Here is a 21153-nt window from a genome sequence, read left to right on the forward strand (position 1 = left end):
TTTTCATTTTATTTCATTATTTTTTAATTTTGACATCATCATATTCCTTATTTTATAAAACTTTCCTTCTCTATTATCATCAGTCTACAGATTTTGAAAATAGGTTATCCATGTTTCTAAATCTGTTGTTTGTATTTTTACCTTTTTATTTTATTTATTTATTTGTTCATGTATTTTATTATTATTTTATATGTTTTTAGTTGTGGCTTAAATATATCTTTTGCTAGTTTTGTTTCAATAATGTTCCATCTTTCTCTTGAAATTTACCATTTTCTGGTAAATTTTTTTTATTATTATATTTTCTATTTCTTTGTTCAAGTTTTGTAATCCTCTTTTTCTGTTTGATTTACTCTTTATTTCTAAGCTTCCTCTTGCTGCTTTTGTGAGGATTTATTTCATACTTTACCATTCTTTGTGCACTGTTTTAGTTTTTAAATCATGCATTTTTGATACCGGATTTTTTCATCATATGTGAGAAGAAGATGAGACCAGCACATACTTGTGCTTTATTTATACCACTAAAGATTCCCCAGATTGAGGGAGTGATTATCTCAAATTCTCTACATTATTCCTGATAGTCATGGTATTTCTAAAACAAGCGTATTAACACATTTTTGGATCCCTCTAATCAGTATGGCCTGTCATCTGTCAGCAGCAAGTCTGCCTCAACAGACTTCGATCTCCTTTTGTAAATGGTTTGCAATAAATTCAAACCATTTTGCTTTTATAAAACACAAACTGATTGCCACAAATCATTGGCCATCCTTTCTTCATTGGTGCCATTTGCAGTGAATTTTGCTTTCAAGTTGGAAAGACCTGTTTTCAAACTCATCTATATGTCCTGCCCTGTGTCACCTCCATCCAGGAGGTTGACTATTTTGGTTCTTTACTTGAGAACCAAAATGTACAGTAGAAATACACTGGTGTCCAAAACCTAAGGATGAACACTATTTCTGATGATTACAACTGCAAATTCAGATGAATCAGCTGTGGCAATTTGTATAATTGATGATTTTGAGTAGAAAGTGGGTACACATTAAAATTTTTGAATGATGCGCAAAGGGATCATGTTATAGCATTCAACAGAATAAAAATGCTGCACTAAGTGAACTGTGTCTGAAGGAAGCTCTTTTCATGAAGGTCTCAAAGGTTTTGGTAATGTCTCAAAGACATCATCTAGATTTCACATGGGAAGAGATTACTGATATTGCCAGAAAGCTTGTATTCTCACATAGCATTGTATCCAGGCTCAGGGCAGCATTTCAATCTACTCTTCATTTCAAACCCTTTGCTCTGCCATGAAGCATGAAGACAGACTTGGTTATAACAGCAAAACGTAATCAATGCACTATGGCAGGTCAGCTACAGTCAAGCACAGATATGTGGATATCTTGACAAACTGTGGCAAGACAAGTAAGCCTGTAGTCTATGTCTCTTTATCAATAGCTCATTGTAGAACAGGTGTTTAGTGATGTTGTATCCATAAAAACCGGACAAGATGCCAATTGCTAATGTATTCTACAGATGATAGTCCTTTTCCTCTGATTCTAGATAAAACTTGATCTGGCATGAAATGGTACTTTTTACCATTGTGAGAATGTTCTTGAGGGATAAATACAGGTGCTTGGACCATGGTGTGGAGAGGGCATTATGCTTAATGGATGGACCAAGCTACAAGCGCTGGAAAAAGGGACTATGACTAGTGAATGATATTGCAACAAAGTTCTTCAACATCTGTGGTGCTGCAGGTGAAGAATTCATTTTGTGGATGACAATGCCACATCTTGTACACAAGCAGTGGAGATACTACTGGAGATGGAGAATATTAATCGAATCGAGTGGCCAGCATACTCTCCAGATCTCATTCCCATGGAACACGTTTCAGACATGATAGAGACGAGCATTGCTGCTCGAAATTCCCCTTAGAAAACAAACAAGGCCTTATTCTTGCTCTGAAGGAGGAATGGGTCAGTTTGCTTCAAGAACTCCTGAATCACTTAGTGCTAAGCATCATACATTGTGAGAGCTGCATTGCAGTTCAGGTTAGACATAATCCATACTGAAATGTCTCTCCGTCTACTTTTCTATAAGTACTTTACATTACTTACCTACATCCTTAGGAAATTTGTAACTTTTGTCATAAACATATTGCAATTTAATTTGTACAAAATTTATAACACATTTTTTGTATAATGTAATTTATTAGTATGCTGGCAATAAATTTATATCCATATTTGGCTGTAGTCATGAAATTTTTTTCATATACCGGTCAAAATATACATTGCTTAGCTTTCAGACAACAGTGTTTAAAATGGTGAGGGTCTTATCTCTTCTTGCAGTTAGTGGATGTTAGCAGATCTTCCAATTTGACCATAACATAAGTTACAAGAACAAGGAACCTCGTAAACACTTGGAACAGAGAGTGGAGGAAGTTGAAGTATTTTTTTCAGGGTCTGCCACTGAATCTAAGGTTCAGTTCTTATTTTCAAATTCTTTCATTTTTTTTCCTTTAATAATATTTCTGTGTTAGAGTCTACACTCACCTCTCAAAGCTGCTCAATTTTGATTCATTTGAAAACTTTCTCATACTCTTCTTTTCGATATGAAATTCAATTTTATCCTACTCAATTCTAAATGGTGATCACTTCAAATTTCAAATCCTCTCTATACACTAGTGTCCTGCATCTGCATGGAGATATCACTATCAATAATAACATAGTCAACAAGACCTATTTCTTACTTCTCTCTCCATGTGAATTTGTGTACATCTTTATGTTGGAACATGGTATTAGTAGTAAGTAGTCCATATCCTGAACAGAAATCCTGCAGGTGCTTACCATTATTGTGCTCTTTCGTTTGGTAAAATGAATGCTAATTTTCTACATTAATTTTTAATTGTAGTGTAATTTAAATAGTGGAATGTACAACAGAAAGCTGAAAGAAATTGCAATTTTTCTCCCTAGGCTTTTAATAAAATGTTTTATTTTAAACGGCTAAGCTTAGCAATGTATAGTGGGCCATAATTCAGAGGCAAAAATGGGATAATGAGTTGTCCATAGCGGCAGTTGTCACTGAAATGAAATAGTCCTCGCAAAGGAGAGAAGCTCTCAGTTAAATCGCTTATCACAAATTCCATTCTTGTTTCTTCCCAGAGATTCTTCAGAGCCATGTGTACAACTCCATCATTTTCTATAGGGGACAGTGAGCAAGTCGAATATACTAAGGATCCGCCAACTTTCAGAGTACGAAGGGCAACACTGTAAGAAAAATAATTGTCATTTGATTGAACGCATAATATAGCTTAGAAAAGAAGTATTTCAGTCAATTTTTATAAAATATGATAAGCAGTCATAATATTGCATATAACTCAGGAATCTGCAAAAATTTTGGGACTGATTCCTTGGGTGATTTTAAGCAAACTAAATTTATATTAACAAGAGTTCAATTTCCAATTAATAGAGAGATATGTCAAAAATGATAAAAAAGGCTGCAACGATGTGTAGACTACTTATTTTAGAAGTTAAGAAATGTCCTAGTAATTATTTTATGAAATGAGCATCAATAAAGCTCTTCTAACAGTTGTTCAACATTCCGGTCTTATTAAGAGAGACCTCCAGGGAGTTAGGGATTCATCGAGGGGAGGTCACATACTATCTACACCAGAATCTGTCATACATGTTTTTGAATACTTGCACATACAACATCCAATGGTAAACCATTCCAATCATGCACCAATCAATAAGAGAAAAATCTAGCTCTCACTTCCTTCTTGAGCATTCATTCTCAACTTTCATAGATACCCTTTCATCCTGAAATGAAAAGTTTCATTCCATCTACTGATATGACCCTTTCAGAAGTTTGTAAGTCTCAATCATGTCACTCATATGAGCAAGACAAACAGGAATGACGTTGTGATAGTGCAGTCTACAAATTCTCATATTAGTACATCCATTTTTTGCTTAATAATAATGCTAAATTAAACATTCCTTCTTACAACCATCTGCACTGTTTCAGGAATTTCGAGTCTTGTAGATATTTGCTTAGTATCTCGCACCAGGATTTCACTGTTACTCTTCAAAGTACAGTATTTTGAACTTGGTGATTAATGTCACATTCAGTGGTAACATCAAATGTCTTGCAAATGTCTATGTACAACACAAAAACTTGTCATTTAGGAACCACAGAGTTGGAAATCAGCTTTCCTCAACAACAAAGCTCTATATTGAAACATGGATATTAAACAATTATTTACTTTACTTGACTAACATACAGAATTAAGGCTTTAATTTATTAATACTAGTGGTCAAGAAAAAGGTCATAATATGAATAGAAACAAAACAAAGTTCTATGTTTGAAATTATATAAACAATAAAAAATGAATGTTTTTTTTTTTTTATTATTTATTTATTTTTTTTTTTTTATGTTGAGCCCATACATAAGAGGTTGGTTGGTCAACCTATAGTACATTGGTACTGTATATGGGTAATGTTCAAATGTCAGTAGTCCTTATTTGAAACAGCATTTTTCAGTGAACACACAATTAAGCAAAGGTCAATTCAATAACAAATATTCAAACATTGCAAGTAGCTTCAAGAATTATCTCATAGCTATATATGCATGATATATGAATGTCAGGCAATACTGCAATATTAAAAACTAAATTATAAAATGGCTATTGGACATTTTTCCTACCTATCTGGTATCAAGACTCATGTCGATATGATTTCTTTTTTTTTTTTTTTTTTTTTTTTTTTTGCTTAAAATTATTCAAGGAATCTCTGAAATTTGGCAGATTCTACCTGGGAAATCCTGTGTTATATCTTTTCTTTCTCTAAATTGTATATTCATTTATTTTATGTTTTATTATCTTAATTACTATGTTGTTATACACTTGTTATGATATTATCTCTCATCCCCTTACTTAGTATTGTATCTTAGCTAAAACCTATTCCTTCAGTGGCCTATCATTCCAATAGATCACATGTGCAAATCCTACAAACAAATATAATGCATTAGTTTAGGACCAATTTTCCTTGGTTGCAATTCTGGAGTTAACTCCTTTTCAGAATTAAGAAAAATTTATTTTTTGAAGCTGCACCATCTTAATTCCTATACAAGAGAAATCTCCTTGTCAGAGAGTTAACACGCAGACTGTCACACGATCTTGGAATCTAGTAATCAACAAGCCCTTAAATTACTTTTCTTCAATTAGCAGTCATAACCAGTCCCCCCCCCCCCCGCTTAATTTTTTTTATACAGGTTCTAATTTAAGCAAGTGGTGTGCATTGGTTTGAGAAATCAGGCAATTTACTTAGGTAAAGAAAACAAGAATGTTTATTCATTCTAGGTATTGTACATAGTAATCAAAATTATTCTAAACATAAAATTTTTGTTCCTGCAGATAACACCAATCTATCAGACAAGATCTAATTACAATGAAAGTGTTACACTAAAAGCCATCAACAAATCAAACTGTCCTATTCTCGTTTATTTATCACAACTATGCAAGTGAATAACTACTCAATATCCAAGGATTAGATTATAACACACCGAAAATGAATCAAGGACAATATCTGTTACAATATACTTCTAGAATTACAACAATTGACCACAGGTTAATTGTTGTAATTCTAGAAGTTCGATGGACAAATAAAATCGATCAATCTTTGCTGACTCCTCTCGGCTAGTTTCCTCGATCTGCTACCTGTTGTCCTCCGATTTTGCCAACTAGTGATTGCGTTCACAAATCACTCCTGTGCCGGTGATTGCAATACTACTCTGACAGATGGGTGCATGTGGTTCTGCATAAAGCTGCAGTCTTCACTGGCTGTTTAGCTGTGCTGCTGCTATGCCTGGACTGGACCGCTACCTGACTGTGTGGCCATCATTCTTCCCATCCACACAAACGACTTCTACCAGAACCTGAAACCAAGGGGAGAGAGGCACAAACCAAGAAAAAAGCTCCAAGCTCGCGCTGCCAAATCTTTTATATCACTCGTGGCTGCTCTCCCTACTACGTCACCAATTGCTGATGGTACCTAAGCTTTCTGCACTCCGCGCTATCTTCTCTCCGTTATGTCTCCCACGTGGGTGCCTTGCACGTGCCTCGGACTTCGCATCGTGGCTGCCTGGGGTTATGTCTATAAGCCGATTAAACTAATGTGAACTTTGTTCTAACTTTCTTGTTCCAATGTAACCTTTACAAAGACTTTTATGATTTTTGTCTGTTATTTACAGGACAGTTTACAACATAACACATACAAAACTTCATTAAGAAAGTATTATTACATTATTTACAAAATCATTTACACATATGTACAAGCATTTCTTTTGGGGAATTTTGGCATCTTAGTTAAATCCCGAATGAAATGCTTAATAATAAATTAAACCTTTCATTCCAGATTTAACACCTGTACTTTGATGAAAAATATGTTTGATTTTATGCACTCTCAGTTTATGAAGACCTGCAGATTTGTAATATCAATTAAGAATGATTACTAATGTGTGCTGAACTGCACTAATCTTCAAAAATTTTACTTCTGTGTGGAATGGCATGGTCTAGGTTCATCTCAGCAGATGCAAATTCTTAACCGCCTTCCTAATAACATATCTAGTAGAGATTACACACATCTTCAGAACATGCTGCATATGTTTAATGGTATTTATCTCAAGAAACTAAGCATAGGTCACAGGCTCATGTGCCACAAGGCACGTTTTAAACCTGTCTGGCCTAACTAGATAGTGGTGCAGTCACCATCATGAATATCCCACAGAAATATATAACCAGAATGTAACCTTGCAAGCAGGACAGCTCGTGTATAGGCACTGCGGAACTGCAGCACCCCCAATTTTTCTCAATATATAAATATATTTATTAATTTATTTATATTTGCTTGTAATATTTAATTTTATAATTTCTCTTATTTTGTAAAAAAAATAATAAAAATCCATCTTGTAGCACTTATGAGGGCGAAGGACACTAGCGGCACTGTTTTTCATAGTGTCATATTGCTAAGCGCGCAAGCATGTACACATTATTGTGAGACGCAAGCTATTAGTGTAATGCGGCACTGTCCGTCGCGCAGTTCCACTGTTGTTTATATGAAGTTTGTGCCAGTAGTAGAGTGTTCATAGTGCTTATCATGTTTACTCCGTCTCTTTAAATATTTGGACATTACAATTAAAGACATAACATTTGTTATAGTGATTTTTTAAGTAATTTTGAATTATACTAAACTGTATAATTTTATCAATAATAAACAATATTTTTTCATGAACAAAACAAGAAGAATATATTTTATTTTTAAGTAATTTTGAATTATACCAAACTGTATAATTTTATCAATAATAAACAATATTTTTTCATGAACAAAACAAGAAGAATATATTTTATTTTTAAGTAATTTTGAATTATACCAAACTGTATAATTTTATCGATAATAAACAATATTTTTTCATGTTTATTTTTTTAAAAATTTTTTACCATAATTTTGATATTTTATCCAAACAGGTATACACTGTACTTACAGTGTGTATATATGTATATTTCGATAGTTGCAGCACCTCCACGATTTCAAGCCATGAGCTACCACTGCTTGCAAGCAGTCCTTGCATGTTTACACAACTGTTAAGAGGCAAAGCAAACTGTCATCCCTAACAAAAGGATATCCAAATCATGACAGAATCTGCCACTAGCTTAAAGCAGCAACACATTCTAAATTTAAACTCACATGCATCATCTCCTGAAGTGACTATATAAAGTGAATTCTTACCATTTAGTACTACTGGAGAACAATTTAAAATGCCCTGGACACCAAAGTAAGTTGAATTTACTCATAACATGGGGAGCAAGGGATCTTTATCTTTAAATGAATGAATATTGCAAATGATTTCAGTATAGGTTCAAAGGAAACTAAGCCAAAATCTTTTGTGATAACTTCTGCTTATTATTTCTGCTACAATTTTTATGCCATTTCTAGGTGAAGAGCATCTTAAAATACATACCATCTTCTCAAACAACAAAAGAGATCCCTGGAAACATTCACTAATACTGGTAATTGCCTATATGTAACAAATTATGTAATTATAGCACGTTCTGTGGGATTGTCAAGGCACTGTAAACTAAGAAGAATAACTTACCTCAGCATATCTGTCTGTTTCTGAGGAATTCTTATTCGTTCTTTTAGCCTGGTATGCTTGAATATGTTGTTATCATTTTCAGAGACTGATACACGATCGTTAGTGCATGGTACATCTAATAAAACCTGCAATTATTAAAGAACTAAATTAAAAACAAACTAACATAATTAAAAAGGGAAAGTATTTTAATGAAAATTTCATTAAACTGTCATATCAATATGTTGTTACATATGCTGTCATTAGAAATTAGAATAAATTTGATGATGTTATGCAAAAATCAACTAACTAAAACTGGTATCAAAAATGAAAATGCTTATTTAACAGATTCATGCCAGTAAGTGTCTGCATGTGCATAAACTGCCAGAAAGAACTAGTATTACCATAAGTATGCACTTCCACATCAGGTGGTTGCATTTTCACAAAGCTTATATGGCATGTTAGTTGCAACTCTTAGTAGAATTTTATTTTTAAAATTAGCATTTGTGAAGAGTCTTGATATTGAATATCTCAAATGCAATTTGAACTAATTTTAAGATTTTATACACACACACACACACACACACACACACACACACACACACACACACACACACACACACACACACATATATATATAAAATCTTGAAATTAGTTGAAGGTTCGATTCCCATCGGTGACACGAGGAGCTGAAGGATCTTCCTCAGCCAGAGCCAAGTTAGCCGGTCTTGGGCGTGGACAGTAGGGTTTTATCCCCAGTTTATCCTGGGGTTTTTCATCCTGCAAAGCAGGCAAACCAGCCTTGAGAACTCAACACTATGGACACTGGGGCGTAGGGCTGACCGCCTTATGCTGTGAACAGTTTGAGGTCCGATGATTAATAAACCCTTGACACCGCAAGGTAAAAGAGGGAAAAAGGAAGATGAGATATATATATATAGAGAGAGAGAGATTCTCATATGCATCTTTTTGCTTTACATACATTTTTTGTTACTTTCTTTACCAATGACTGCATTATAAACAGAAGTCGTGTACTTTCAAGAACTGAAAATTTGAAAGCAGATGTTAGGACAAATGCATTTAGTTAGCTACTATGTTTACTGCTCAGATCAATCTGTTTTTGATTGGGATGGAATGACACTTCATTATGAAGTGTCATTCCAGTTTCTAATAACAGTAACTGTTGCCAAATATAGTGGAAAGGCTAAAATGTCTTTGTACTGTATTGAGTGATACAATGAAACTGTGTTTTTTTTGCTTCTGCAATATAGCATCTGTTGAGATTGGAATGTTTTTCATGGTACAGGAACATTTTTATTCCACTCTTCTGTGTAAAAAGTGTATACTGATCCTCAGTAAACAAAAGAAAATTCTTTGATGCCAAGCAATATATAAATAAAACAAAGAAAAAAATACAACTTTTACAAGATGATTTGCTGCTCCATCAATGCCTAAATGAATCACTTGATCCACATTAGTTCATTGGATTAGCACCTTCTTATAGTTATTTTCTGAGGTACCAAATGTATACAATGGCTGTTTACTATTGTTTAGTTATTCATAGTTTGCAAACAAATCTCTTTCCCTCTCCTCATAAGTTTCTTTTTTTTTTTTTTTTTAAATTATGCCATCATAAATGCACATATGCATGTTTAGAATTTATAAGATCACATGCTATTCGCTCTGCCTAGCAACTTATTTATTTTATTTAGCATATGGCACAGCAACTTATAAGACATGTATATACAAATGTTAATTATTAATTCATTTGTCAGTAATGAAAGTATTTCCCATCCCTCCCATGGCTTATTAATGATGGTTCACATATTTACACCTTTTAGTAGTTCAAATACACCAATTGAATATATAGTTCTTTTTAATTGTTGTTTTTTAATATATCCTGAAACAAAACACCTCAGCATTCCCCCTTTCCATGCAGGTTTGGTTACAATTGAAGAACAGTCATGATACATGGCACATCTGCCAAAACGCAAGCACAAAATCTCTCACGGGCAAAGTACCTTCTATCGCCCTTACAGATAATTATGGTGATGAGGAGAGAGTGAGAATTGCCTCAACATGAATGTGTTAAAGCTCAACACATAACAGAACAGTCATCTGCAAATTTTAATTTATACAAACTACATAACTAGATATGTATGCTTGTTGTCCATTACAGTAAAAGCTTAGTAATATTACACTGTGAAAAATAGGTATATTCTTAATCGACAAACTAATCCAGAATTGAGAAAACTAATCATTACAGAAAGATGTTGAAAGTTTAGTGGCCTTTCCCTTAATGGATAACATTAGACATATCTGCAAGGAGATGTGTTTTGCATTATGGGAGATACTGACATAGGAGTTATAGTAGCTTGCTCCACCTTTGCACGGAGTTGCCCTGGTTGCACCACCTTACCCCAGTCCTGAAGATACTTTCAGGCGCAAACTTTGTTTGCTCACACTTGGATAAAGGATTAAACTAAAGTTATTAAAATCATTACAGAGGAGAGCATTTTAGTCTGCATCAAACTGATGCCTGCCTGAAATGAAAGTTTTAGCTGCCTTTATCACGAGCTGCGATGACATACATTACTCTCAAATAATGCATGTTAAAACAATTTGTGACAAATTCTAAGCGTAACTGAAATTTAAAATTTCAGCTTACTAGCACAGGAAGTGGACATAAACTTTACGTCAGTCATTTGCAACAAATGAATGTTATATAATGTTTCCATGACAACAGGTTCTGCTTTCAGCAACAATGTGTGCTACTACTTCCAAGCAGTGTACATTTGAATCCAACTTACACTATAGATACTTTTGAATTAGAGATAAAAATGAAATAAAATTTAGCGTGCTGCATACCTATCACAGGTTAATTAAAAGTTAGCAAACATATCAACAAGAAGCAAAATGATGGAATTTGAAGCTTGGCTGCAGATTCTCTATACTCTTTTTCAGGTTATCTTGTAAGTAAGAAATATACTACAGGCCATATCGCTTCTGAAGGTAGCGGGATATTAGATCGCTGTTACTATGGCAACAGTGATAACGTAAAAAATTTAAGGAACTATTTTATGCAGCATAAGCCTACAGTACAAGCAGTAAGAAAAGCCAAAAATGTAGCTTATTTCGCTACTTCCAAGATAACCTGAAAAAGAGTATAGATGCAGTGAAGTTTTTCTTTTTGTAAATATCAACTACACATGGTACTGATGTGTCATAGCTCTCAAAAAAATATAACACAAAGCAGGCAAGTGCATGCACATTATTAGGGAGATAAATGGAATCTGTTGATGTGTTGCTTGAATAACTGGGGGTTCATAATGATTGTGACTTCCAGTTATTCTACAAAGGAAGCTGGTCCAAAGAACATAGGTGGATGCAATGAAAGAGGTGGGATGAAAAGTTAGCTTGATAAGTTTGAAGATGAAAAGTATACAGGATATTAGTTCTTTTTTACCAGTGTCTATGCATGTTTTTACATGACTAAAGGAATAGTGGAGGCCAGTTCAGCAGAGCAGGGATCCATGAGATAACTCATTTAGTTAATTAGGTTTTTGACACACCATTCCAAATGTAAAAACAGTATTCCAAGATTGGATAGATTTGGGATTCATAGTGTTAAAGTCATAACTCTGTCTGAAGTTGGTTACTATGAGCAGTGATCACTGCAGCCAGTCCCAAGCTTGGATGAAGGAGAAGGGTTGTGCATTGGGCTGGCAACCCAATCACATAAAAAAATTGATGCTATGAAACTGATACAAATGAAACCTCTGAACAGTATTCAATGGCAACTGACCTGGAATGGAAAAAAGGATATGATTGGATTACGAAATAGACAGAAAAATAAGAATAAAATAAGAAGGAGAGATATTAATATGGCAACATGGAATATAAGGACAATGAAACAAATAGGAAAGATGAATGAAGTTGCTAATGAAATGCTGAAATAAATAGATCTCATTGCACTACAAGAAATGCGATGGCAAGGACAGGGGAGAATTGATAAACAGCATTATAGTGTTATTTATAGTGGTCCCAATGAACGAACTGGTCAGCTGTGTACTGGCTTCATAGTAAGCAAGAAATGCAGAAAAGGATGTTAGAATACGAAGCTATCAGTGACTGAATATGCAAAATAGGATTAAAAGAAAAATTTAGAAACATTACTGTCATTTCAGCTTATGCACCAAGGGAGGAGAAAAAAGAAATTGATAAAGATCGATTTTATGAGCAACTTGAAAAAGTTTGCTGTAAGACACAAAGTATGATATATTAATCATGGGAGACTTCAATGCTAAGATTGGGAGAGATGAAAATCAAAAGCAAGTGGCAAGAATATTTATGTTACATGATAAAACAATGAAAATCGTGATTTACTGATGCAATTCGCACTCAGAAACAAATTATTCATAAGAAGCACATCATTTGCACATAAAGCAATTCACCTGGGAACTTGGAGGATACCAGGCATGAACGAAGTAAACCAGATTGATTATGTTTTAGTCTCGAGATGTCATAAGTTGTAGAGGTCCTAATTGTGACAGTGATCATTATCTAGTGAAAATGATTATAAGAGAAAGATTATCAAATGTGATAAAGATGACAAAAGAGAAGGCTGGGTTATGGGACATAGATAAACTTAGTAATGATGTAAAGGACATTAAGAAATACCAAAATAACTTGAAAACTAAATTAAATAAAACTGAAAATAACATAGCTGATAGATTCAATAGTTGATGGAAAATGGAATAGAGCAGAAAATATGATTATAGAAGCAGCTGCTGAAACAATAGGTGAAAAGAAAAGAATTCATAATGAAGAATGGTTTGATGAGGAATGTGATGCAGCTATAAAAGAGAAGAACAGAGCCAGAGCACAAATGATGTAGCTAAACACTAGAAGTAATTGGGAGAGATACAATGAACTTAGATGAAAAGCAAATAATGCACAAAAAAAAAAAAAAAGAAAGAAAAAGAAAATTATTATGAAACAAATAAAATAAATAGAACAACTTAATACTCAAATTAAAGTAGAAAATTTTATGCTGCCATCCAAAAAATGAAAAAAAGGATTTCAACCAAGAATTAGTGAATGTAAAGATCAGGAAATTTATTAGGAGAGAAAAATAAAATAATAGAGAGATGGGCAGAATATTTTAAGGATTTATTAAACAGGGAAGAAAATGAGGAAAATATTCAATTAGAAACAAGAAAGGGCATTAATTTAGAAGAGAATACCCCTATAAAACCATCGACAACTAGTGAAATTGAAGCTAAAATACAAAAAATGAGAAATAATAAAGCACCAGGAGAAGGAAATATAGTTGCAGAATTACTGAAATATGGAGGGGATTCAATATGTTTTGTACTACAGGATATATTTTCAACAATCTGGTCCAAGGAAGAAATACCAGACAGCTGGAATGTTGACATAATCTGTCCTATTTATAAAAATGGAGATAAATTTGACTGTAATTATAGAGGTATTAAGTTACTTAATGTAGTTTATAAAATTCTCACACCCATAATAAATGACAGGCTTAAAGAAATTACCAAAAAGAAAATAGAAGAATATCAGTGTGGATTTAGATCAAACAGAAGTGCCATTGATCAACTTTTCATTATCAGACAGATGATGGAAAAATGTTTTGAGCATGCAATAGATCTACATATGTTATTTATAGACTTTAAGCAAGCATTTGATACAAACAGATAGTGTACAAAAGGCTATGAAAGAATTAGAGATACCACCAAAATTAATTAGATTAGTAATGATAACCATGAAGACCTCTCAAATTTAATAAAGGTGTAAAAGGAGATGCACTATCAACAACATTATTTATTATAGCTTTACATTATGCAATTAAAGATTTAGATCAAAGAGGAACAATTTTTAATAAATCAAGTCAATTATGTGCTTATGCTGATGATATAATCATCATGTCAAGGACTAAGAAACAGTTAATTGAAGCGTATAATGAACTGGAAAGAAAAATTAATGACATGGGATTACAGATCAATGTAAATAAAACTAAATATATGGTGTTGTCAACTTCAGAAATAAGAAGAAAACCACAGAATCTACAAGTTGGACAGAAAGTTTTTGAAGGAGTGGCCAGTTTTAAATACCTAAGAGATATTGTAGAGAATGAGACCCAATCAGCTATAGCAATTAAAGAACGTATTCGAACTGGTAATAAAACATATTATGCAAATATGAACATGATTAAAAGCAAGCTAATAAGCAGAAGTACTAAAATACTTATATATAAAACTCTCATTAGACCTGTGGTTATATATGGAAGCGAAGCGTGGACTCTTAGTGAAAAACACCAAGACAATTTGAGGAAATTTGATAGGAAAATTATAAAAATTTATGGATCTGTTGAAGAAAATAGTGTATGGAGAATACAATACAACAAAGAAATTAGTCAAATACTAAAAGAATAAGATATTGTTAGGTTCATAAAGGCACAGAGATTGCAATGGTTAGGTCATGTAGAGAGAATGGAAGACTTCCATATGCCGAGAAGAATATTGAGAGAGAAGATATATGCAACAAGGAAAAAAAAGGAAGACCAAGATTAAGATGGATTGATAACGTAATTCAAGACTTGACTACTATGAAAGTGAAAGGCTGGGAAAGACTAGTCAAGGAAAGAAGATCGTGGAGACAAGTTGTACAGGAGACTAAGACTCACGACGGGCTGTAACATCAGATGGCAGGTAGTGTCAGAAGTCATACAGAGGCAAAGTAATGTCTTGAACAAAAGAAGACATGTTTTTTTTTTTGAGATTAATAAGGTTATGGATGTGATGTATTTATGCAAAAAAAGCTAGAGGCATAAGCCAACCCATGAAGGAAAATCTGATCTTGATTACAGATCTATCAAAAATAATGGTGGATAGAAGTGAGATACTTGATGAGAAAGTATCCCACATGCTCATATGCTTCTTCTGCTCATACTGTCCATGTAATTTTTCTTACTGTTTTTTATTTGATAAACTCTCTCTCTCTCTCTCTCTCTCTCTATAACTGAGAACCCAACATTTTATGAGTTTCCAGTTCTTGTTTGATAACTAATGTTTGTTTGTTTTTTTTCCCTTCTTAGTAGTAAAACAATTTCTTCTCGCCTTTATATACTTTTGTAAAATATTGACATTTTTACAAAAAAATTCACATCTCTACTGTCTAGTTTCTCATTCTCCAAAATGTAAAATACTTTATCATAATAGGCAAATTTTCCTTTATTTCATTCATTTTTATCTTAGGCATATCGTGTCTAATTCTTTTTTTATTTTCCTATTCCTACACATCTAAGTTTTGCAGTCACTAATTAACGGTCAGCTTTTCATTCTAATTTAAAATCTGAGAATGAAATTTATATCTACCCTTAAATGCAATGTGATCAACTGGCTTTTGCTTTTATTATCCAGGTCATTTTATGTATTTTTTTGATATCTAAATAAGCTTCCTTCTTGTACAAGATTATTCAATTTGCAAAATGCTCCCAGTAAATCACTATATTGATTTCTTTGAATATGTTTCATTACCAATTGCTCTCATCTTCATTATTTCTTTTGCAAATTTTGGTATTCTTATCACCCATAACAATAATCTTGTCACGCTTCACTATTTGTTCTATAGGCTTCCATAATTTTTCGCAGATCTCTGCTTCTCCAAAGAGATCTTGGATTAAGGGTTAAAGATTAACAATATATTAATTTATATTGTTAATCCTTAACTCTTGTTAGCTTAACTAGTTCTAGATTAAAGGAGTAAAAAGGATTATGTATTGGCAATACATTTATTTTTATTTATTCTCATGGCAAAAGGAATATAAAGCAGCTAGGTCAATGTCCAGTCCAGAAAGCCAATCCAGGGCCTCATCCATCACCTCGTGGATGTCCTGGAGGCCACCATCATGAAATTGGCACCTTGGGCAGTCATTAAAAATATGAATGATCGTCTGGGCCACAAGGAACAGTCACAATAAGAGTGGTCTGACAGACTCCATTTATGTAGTTGGTAGCCACATCTGCCATGGTTAGTTCTGATCCTGTTGATAGATGATCAAATCTTCCTAGGAACAGCAAAACCAGGCTGCAGGGCACAGGGATTTTCAACTAAGAAGCCATTTGTTGGAAGATTGTTGTCATCAAAACCTGACAAGAGTGTTTTCTCTCATCAGGTTTTGATGGTAAGGCAGCTGAAGAGAGTTTGTCCATGGACCAGAAAGGGTTTCTTGATTTTAGGCAAACACTAGGTGGATTTATGAGTGTTTGGTGCAGGGGCAGGAGTGGGTTGCTCATTACTTTAATTGAGGCTTGTCTTCTCCGTATATTTGGTGGAATAATGTTAGACAGGACAGGCAGCCAGGGGAGAGGGTGCTTCTCAGTGTCCCACTAATTGTACACATGGTAGAGCTGGGTGTCTATAATGTTAATGTGTGCACTTCTTTCTCAGACGGGGGCACAGTATTCTGCTGTAGAGAATATGAGGGCTGGTGCAGACGACCACAAAACAACCGCAGACTTTAATTGAGGCTTGTCTTCTCCGTATATTTGGTGGAATAATGTTAGACAGGACAGGCAGCCAGGGGAGAGGGTGCTTCTCAGTGTCCCACTAATTGTACACATGGTAGAGCTGGGTGTCTATAATGTTAATGTGTGCACTTCTTTCTCAGACGGGGGCACAGTATTCTGCTGTAGAGAATATGAGGGCTGGTGCAGACGACCACAAAACAACCGCAGACTGTTCCAGCAAGCCTTATAATGATATTTCTTAAAATGTCCATTTTGTTGGACAGGGTGGTGTGCCTTTTATAGGTTAGGCTACTGTCTAGGCTCACCCCAAGGTATTTAGGGTGAGGCTCATGTTCTATCATTTTGCAACAGAAAGAGAGGTTGAGGTGGAACACTGTAAACACAGTTTTTTGTTAGATTTGGCTTCAGGTACCACTGCTTGAAGTACATCTTCAGGATGTTAAGGCCCATGTTCAAGATTGTTTCCAGGTTGGCAAAGTAGGTAGATTGGTGTAGGATCGCTAGGTCAAACTGGTAAGTTAGACATGCAGATGTTAAAGAGTAAAGTGGCTAACACAGAGCCCTGCAGAAGATGAAGGACTCTTGGCCTGCTCTTTCTTCAACAATATGAACCTGGATCTTTCTGTTGGAGAGAATGGATTCAAAAAGCTGGAATGTTGTTTTGCACCTTATGATATTGCTTAGCTTTACGAGGAGGCCCCTGATCCAAACTGTGTCATAAGCTGATTTTAGGTCAATGAAAGTGACTTTGGATTTAAGTTTCTTCTGGAAGCCTGCTTCAATTGCGTTGTCAGAAACAGGACCTGATCACAACAACTTCTTCCTGGCCTGAAGCCAGTTTGTTCAATTGGGAGTGCTCCTTCGTTGAGTAGTAAAAGACTTTTAAAGAGAATTCTTTCAAAGAGCTTAAAGGTGGCAATGCAAGGAGATAGGTCATAGATTTTTGAGATTATTTGGATCTTTCCCTGGTTTGGACACAGCAATTATTCTGGCTTCCCACCCAGTTATGGTAGTTTTCCAGTTTTTATAATTTTTGAGAAAAGGACGGCTAGTCATGTTTGACCACATTGGCCAAGATGTTTTAGAAACTCAGGGAGGATTCCATTCACTCCTGCAGCCTTGCCATTCTTCTTAGTGAGTTTAAAGGCTTCTTGTACCTCTTCCAGAGAAACTGGGTGTATAAGTTTAGGAAGCTCAGAGGCCATTTTCTCTGTATATATGTTAAAGCAATGGTTGGCAGCACATGAGTTTATTTAATGAAATTAATTCACAACACAGAATATAAGAAAATTATTATTATTTCACTTATTTGCTAATATTTTGCTAGTATTATATCCAGCATCTTCAGAGCACAAACAGTTTGCCACAGTACACAAAACCACAAAAATATAACAGCAGGACCAGTTTAAAAATTGGTATGGACAATGCAAATAACAAAAGTCCTAAGTGCCACCATCTATTGTTGGATAAAGACAGAGAGAGAGAGAGAGAGAAAAAATATTAATTTGATCTTAAAATGACTTTTTCCCATATTGTTTGTAAATTGATACAGCTGTATCAATTTAGAAACGATACTCGTTGAGGTATGGAGAATATTTTAAAGCTGCTGCTGTTTCCAAAAACAATCCCTTTGACTTACGACTTCTGTGTAGCAGTTTTGTTCTCTTCTGATCCCATGCAAAGGGGCATCCAAGGCAAGGCCTGCCAGTTCCCACTTATTATAACGATAGCAGTGAATGTATTTTATGTTCTCCAAAGCAGATGTCAACTCTGTCCATAGCAAGCCACATCACAAGTATAGGGCTCTTGGATGTGATAAAGGAGAGTGTTTGTCCTTAGGTGAACAGATGAGGATTGTCAATTTGAAATATGGTTTAAATGTGGTGTGGAGCTGATATTTATTAAGCACTCTAATATCTTTTCGGATGTTCCCTGAATGTATGGCATGGTATCAGTTTTGCTGTAGTCTTGGGGCTGTAGTATTAGGTAATGGAGGGGATTTCTGGAGAGTATTTAGTATTTTTTCTATTCTTTGGGAATTATAGCCATTGGCTAAAAAAAAAGTGTGATGCAAAGTGAGTTCAGTAGTAAGAGCATTATCATTGAACCAGATAACTCTTGCTCTGAGTTAGTGTTTTTAGGATACCATATTTTTGAGTTGGGTGATGGTGTGAGTGCAAATATCTCCCTTTATGTGTCAGTTTTCTAAGAATGGAAAAGGATAATGAACCATCATGAAAGCATGTAACTAGTATATCTAGGAACAGATACACAGATAGATAGTCATTAGTTTCCTGCTCCATTGTGGATTTCACGGTGTTGGCTATTTAAATAAACTAAAAATGTTTGTGTCTGGACCACGTGGCCAAAGGGCAAACACATTATCAACATAGCACAGCTAAACCACTGGTTTGAGAGCAGCTATATTTATAGTTAGGTTTTCTAAGTGTTCTATGTAGAAATTGGCTAAAGGGGGGGGGGGAAGGCATTGCTGTCCTATCTAGTTGATTGTATATCTTCCCTTTCCATGCAAAATAACCCTGTGTGTACTGTAAATTTGAATAAAACCAATATATTGGGGGTGGGGAGGAAACAAGCAAATCCGGGGGTTTCAATTAACGGTACATTGGTAAACAGGAGAAGTAATATCGAAACAAATCATTATGTCTGAATTTTTTAAGATATGTTTTTTTAATATACTTATTAGAACAGAATTCTAAACAAAGGAAGAAAAATTACTTGTGAGGGGAGCTAGTAATTTAGCTAAATGTTTAGCAAGTTTGTATGCAGGACCATTTATACTATCCACAATTGGGCATAGGGGTGTATCTTGTTTGTGAATTTTAGATGCTCCATATTTTTTGGGTGTTAAAAATTCTGTTCAGCCAATTTCTACATAGAACACTTAACAAACCTAGCTATGAATATAATAGCTGCACTCAAACCAGTGGTTTGGCTGCACTATGTTGATGATGATGCATTTGGCCACACAGTCTACACACATTTAATGCATTTAAATAGCCAACACCCCAAAATCCCCTTCACAAGTTCCTTGTGTTGTCCATTACAATCTTTTGAAGCTAGTCCCACAGTTATACCAAATTGTTTCGGTCATACTGTGATAAACTGTGTTTGTGCTCTGAAGATGCTGGATATAATACCAGTGAAATATTAGCAAATAAGTGAAATAAATAATTTTCTTATATTCTGTCATAGTTCTAGATTGTTAGGATCCTATTACACATGATGAAATTTGTATACCATGCATGTGCTAAATTAAAAGAAGAAAAAAAAAAATTAAACACGCACAGTTAAAGAAAATCAGTCTGGCATACCGATTAAATATACCAAAAATATGTTGACAGGAATTTTTTTTTTTTTAATTCTTTAATTCAATATACTTACCTTATCAAAAATATCAAATGAATTCCACTTTAATACATCATGCTGAACCACAACAGTTCTGTTGGTTAAACTTTTAATGGGTGGAATATAGGAATTTAGTACTGTTTTTAGCCTCTTGAGACGAGAAGCACTAATGTCATTACAAATCAGTTTATCTGGAAAATAAATAAAACAATTTGAGTCAAGGTCAGCATATGTTAATAACTAGCCACCCAATCTGATTAATTTCCAATTACTTAGCATAATGGAAGATAAAATCACTTGCCCAACAACAGTTTAAAAGTTGTGACTTGAACAATATTTTATTTAACTTTGTTTACCTTTTGAAAGGCAAGTTTATTTATTTATCAAAGTCCTCATATTTAATACCTAATTGGTTTTGAGTTAACAGCTGAATTTGAACTACAGCTTGTGCTTTATACGAAATCTGAAGAATGCAACATAAATTAGGTGACTAATAATTTAATGAAATTATTAATTCATAGACTTATCTAAATATCTATGAATAAATAGGTAAAACTGAAATATTACTATGCTATCCAATTAAACAGCAAAAATTATATAATTCCTTTTATTTTATATACACAAAATCATAGGTTTTAGTTGATTCCAAATTTCTCTTATCCCCCCCCCCCACTACCACCACTATCACTACCCTTCCAACCTTATACAGCTATCGCCCTCATATTAAAAGATTTAAATGCCAATTTTAGCCATTACATGAGATATTTTGTCATCATATAAAATTTAAAAAAATCAAGTTACAACATATGAATCTCCCTTCGTGTCAGTTTCAAATTTAAATGAAATTTAAGATTAGTGAACCAATCAGAATTTAAACATTTCTACCAGTGGGTTATTATAATAAGAACATCAATAAGGTGACAGATGGAATAGTGTGATATATAAAGATATGGAGAAATCAAAAAAGTATCATTCGGAAATAACAAAAATACAAAATAAATAAGGAATGAATGTTAGTCATAAAAGACAAATGTTTCTAATAGAAAATTTTCACAAAACAGTATTTTTGCTTAAGAAACTATAACTCATTTTTTTTTTTAGGAATGTTAGTCAA

At 34.0% G+C, this 21153-nt stretch overlaps 1 protein-coding gene across 1 annotated transcript in view; it reads right to left on the bottom strand.

The window, feature by feature from the left end:
* Positions 1-2962: 2962 nt before the first annotated feature.
* Positions 2963-21153, bottom strand: part of l(2)10685 (5-methylcytosine rRNA methyltransferase l(2)10685) — a 58269-nt gene continuing 40078 nt past the window's right edge. The window contains exons 4-6 of the mRNA XM_090412118.1: positions 20076-20230; positions 8140-8264; positions 2963-3257 (exon numbers count right to left, since the gene is read on the bottom strand). Coding sequence (XP_090268244.1) covers positions 2981-3257; positions 8140-8264; positions 20076-20230 — 557 coding nt within the window. The 3' untranslated portion in view covers positions 2963-2980. The remainder of the gene's footprint in view (positions 3258-8139; positions 8265-20075; positions 20231-21153) is intronic.

The sequence above is a fragment of the Typopeltis vanoorti genome, chromosome 22 (assembly GCF_054136105.1).
Source record: "Typopeltis vanoorti isolate ZY-2024b chromosome 22, IOZ_Tvanoo_1.0, whole genome shotgun sequence".
Lineage (NCBI taxonomy): Eukaryota > Metazoa > Arthropoda > Arachnida > Uropygi > Thelyphonidae > Typopeltis > Typopeltis vanoorti.